The sequence below is a fragment of the Phalaenopsis equestris genome, unplaced genomic scaffold (genome assembly GCF_001263595.1).
Source record: "Phalaenopsis equestris unplaced genomic scaffold, ASM126359v1 Scaffold219392, whole genome shotgun sequence".
NCBI classification, from domain to species: Eukaryota; Viridiplantae; Streptophyta; class Magnoliopsida; order Asparagales; family Orchidaceae; genus Phalaenopsis; species Phalaenopsis equestris.
Window position 1 is genome coordinate 18,469 of NW_018237760.1, and position 4,004 is coordinate 22,472.

General features: G+C 31.1%; 1 protein-coding gene across 1 annotated transcript in view; it reads left to right on the plus strand.

Annotated features, from left to right (window-relative positions):
- The window catches only part of LOC110037435 (TBC1 domain family member 22B-like), a gene marked incomplete at its 3' end in the record, with an annotated part of 17,492 nt that extends 14,521 nt beyond the window's left edge, over positions 1–2,971 (plus strand). The window contains exons 4-6 of the mRNA XM_020742087.1: positions 2,003–2,376; positions 2,710–2,795; positions 2,870–2,971. Coding sequence (XP_020597746.1) covers positions 2,003–2,376; positions 2,710–2,795; positions 2,870–2,971 — 562 coding nt within the window. The remainder of the gene's footprint in view (positions 1–2,002; positions 2,377–2,709; positions 2,796–2,869) is intronic.
- Positions 2,972–4,004: the final 1,033 nt, after the last annotated feature.

A 4,004-nucleotide genomic window follows, 5' to 3' on the forward strand; every position in this document is an offset into this window, starting at 1 on the left:
GAAATAGGAAAATATTTGGTCAATCCTCCTTCAGTTTGAACACAAGTAACAACTCTAGTATACATATCTTTAATGACTCGAATATAAGTCATATCAACACCTTTCTTCTCAAGAACTCTCCAAATGATATCTCTTGGAACCTTAAAATCACTAAAGTCGATCGTGTTTTCAGAAACTTCATTAAAAAAGTTTGTCAGAATAACTCACTCACTTATGTTGAATATCTTTTTCTAGAAAAGTACTTTTTGATTTTCATCTTTAATATACTTTACTTGAGTCAAATCTTTACCTTTTTTTCTCTTTTTCTTTCTCTTTGTTTGGCTAGTTTATACATATATTTTTCACTCTCCTTAGTATCTAATTTATTATAAAGATCATTAAAAACAAAATTTTTAGCATCATAGATTGTTCTTTTAGACATTCTGCGGGCCGTTTGATATTTTTCCCAGTTCTTTAAGTTTTACATTTAAACTTATTTTTATAACATAATTTCTTATATTTTATATTTTCTTGCACAATATTATTCCACCACAAATTATTTTTATTTATAAAAAAATTTTATTTTGATTCCCCAAACACATCTTTTGCTACTTGTTTAATAGTGTTTGTTACTTTATCCCACATAATATTTGCTTCTTCATGAACATCCCAAATTTTGAAATCTTAAATTTTACTCATAAAAAATAATTTTATTTGTATCTTTTAGATTCTCTCACCTGGTAATAAGTCCTATTATTCTTTATTTTATAACTTTTCATCTTAAAATCTAGAACTAATAAACGATGTTGGGTACTTAAATTCTCGTTTGGAATGACCTTACAATCTTTACAATCTTATCTCGACGATCTCTTCTTCTCATAAGAAAATAATCAAATTGTATTTTATTAAATCTGCTCTTATAACTAATAGGATGCTCATCTCTTTTCTTAAATAAAATATTAGTAGTAACAAAATCATACGCTAAAATAAAATTTAAAATAGCTCTACCTTCTTCATTAGTTACTCCAAAACCGTAGCCACTATGAGTATTTCTGAAGTCTTCTATCACTCTACCGACATGTCCATTTAAATCTCCTCCAATAAAATTTTTTTCTTCAAGAGGTCTCATTTGTATTAAGTCTTCTAAGTCATTCCAAAAATTATCTTTAGACCTTGTATCTAAACCTACTTGAGGAGTATAAGCACTCATAATATTAAAAATCTTAGTATCAATGATAATTTTAAGGGCTATAATTCTATGTCCAACTTTATTAATTTTTACAACATTATCTTTCAAACTTTTATCTATAATTACACCTACACCAATTCTAGTGCGACTCTTACCAGAATACCAAAGTTTAAAACCTAAATTATCAATGTCTTGAGCCTTTTCTCCAACCCAATTAGTTTCTTGAATACATAAGATATTAATTTTCCTATAAATCATAATATTAACTAATTCCACAAATTTATCATTGAAAGCACATATATTCTAAGATCCTATCCTAGTATTAGTTTCATGGACTAACTTCTTTACCCGCATTCGTCCGTAATGTGGGAACCCTTGCTTATTTGACACTACACTCGGGCGCAGGTGTAGCAACCCTTGCACACTTTTCACTGTATTCTGGCTATACAGCGCATCGCTTCCAGGGGTCGCCTTAGCATTTACACAAAGATCAAAAAGATTTATGTCATGATTTTTTCGACAAGTTTTACGTTGGTTGTCGACTACCTAACGCAACCCTCCACTTTTCACATCCTAGCTTGGGACCTGGCAATGACAGCGTTAAATAAAAGAACTTACAAATTTAAAAATTACCTTAATTGCTCCCTTTTTTCTTTTGCAAAATCAACATGGTATTTAAACTTTAGAATGCTCTAGTCGTCAACAGCAATTCCTGGTATTGCTTGATAAAACTTCTAGTATCAATGTTTAATAAATGTTATATTTAAATAATCATTTTCTGAAATTAAATAAATAATTCCTAACATTTCGTTTTATATGTTTTTCTTGGAGCAGTGATACGTGTTTTAAATTTGGGGCTGCATTGCCATTTATGCTTTTCTTTTTTCTGTTTTTCTTACATCATCTTAGATATGATTTATCCAAAATTTGTTTTAGGGCTATCCGCCATCCAGCAAGTGGATATGTCCAAGGAATCAACGACCTTGTCACTCCATTTTTAGTAGTATTCTTGGAAGAGCATCTTGATGGAAATATGGAGAGTTGGGACATTTCACATCTTTCTCCACAAACAATCTCCAATATTGAAGCCGACTGTTATTGGTGTCTTTCTAAGCTGCTTGATGGCATGCAGGACCATTACACATTTGCTCAGCCGGGAATACAACGTCTTGTCTTTAAGTTGAAAGAACTTGTTCGTCGAATTGATGGTACATAATCTGATCTGTATAGTCATAGCTCTTTTAGTGTTTTTAATATTATCCATGTAAGGTTAGTTTCCTATATTTCATTTCAACCGCCTACTTCATTAAACTCCAAGTAATCTCAGTTTGCTTCATCTTCTTTATTATCACTGTTATGAATCAACCGGCTAGAAGAAATATAGAATATGTTTTTACTTGAATGTCAGATAAACCACTCAATCTTTTTCTATGGCTTTCTTGCTCTTTTCTTTCCCTGAAACTCAAGAAAAATTGTTACACTGATTTAGGTTAGTATTTCTAATTCCAATGATTTCTGCTTTTGTTTTGGGGATTTGGAAGAACCTGTTTCAAGACACATGGATGAACAAGGACTCGAGTTTCTTCAGTTTGCTTTTCGTTGGTTCAATTGTCTCTTGATACGAGAGGTGAGTTTTTCTCTTGTTAGCTCTACAGAAATTGGTCGTCATCTAAGTAGCTGATTTATTTTCTAACCATATAGATCCCTTTTCATCTCGTTACACGACTGTGGGATACATACCTGGCCGAAGGAGATTCATTACCGGAGTTTCTTGTGTATATATCTGCCAGTTTTCTCTTAACGGTATGTTTACAGTACCTTGCTCATAAATTAATACCTAGATGTTGGCTTTGGAATGTTTCCCAAAAATTGGATTTAGATTACTCTACTCGAAGCCGATGTATCTTTCATTACATTGTCGACTTTGATTATTTTTTCTTTTTATGAAGATAACCTTTTGGTTTAGATGGAGAATCTTGCCAATACTTGAGAATAGTTTATCTTAGTAATGCTTACTTCCAATTTAAGCTTTACAACGGTCATTGAATTCTGAAAATCAACTTCTCGTTAGCAATATTAGTTTTGCATCAATAAAAAAAAAATTAAAATGCATTTATTATGAACTGTGAACTTCCTCATATTAGACTTTTCCTAACTTTTATTTATATAAATATTCCTTTTTATCAATTTGTTAGAAGCTACTAATCGCATAAGTTTAAGATTTAGGAGAACAATAATAAAAAGTATGACGAAAGCAGAGTGGCCAAGTAATTCTCACTGAAGGCAACCAAATATGTTGGGATTTCGCGTGTGTGATTTTTCCTAGGGTCCAATTTGTGGCCTCATTCCAAATTACTTTGTGCATGAGGTGGTATTTTTCAGCATTATGATAGAATTCTTAAGCATGGATATGGTCAAGGAAATCCAACCTTTTTTTAGTTAATGTTCTTCCAGCGTGATAGTTATACACCAACTTGTAATATTTAAGCAAGTTTTTAATAGAATAAGTTTCATTGTAATATTTATGCAAGTCTTTAATATCATAAGTTTTATAAAACTCACATCAAGAAGCAAGACATAATTTTCTTAATTAGTTTAACCACTCTGTGCTCAAACACTTAGCATATTGTTTGGAAACAAAGTTAAGAATCCCAAGAGCCTCGGCTCAGAAACAGTCTAAAAAAAAACCAAACTTCTGTCAACCTATAAATTTTCTTGAAAAGTTGGAACACAAGGTTAGATGCTCTAATTTTGTCGTGTCATTTTTCTTGCATTTTTTAAAATTTTAATTCCAGTTATTTCTCTGTTAAATACAAAGAATTACAGTTGATTAAAT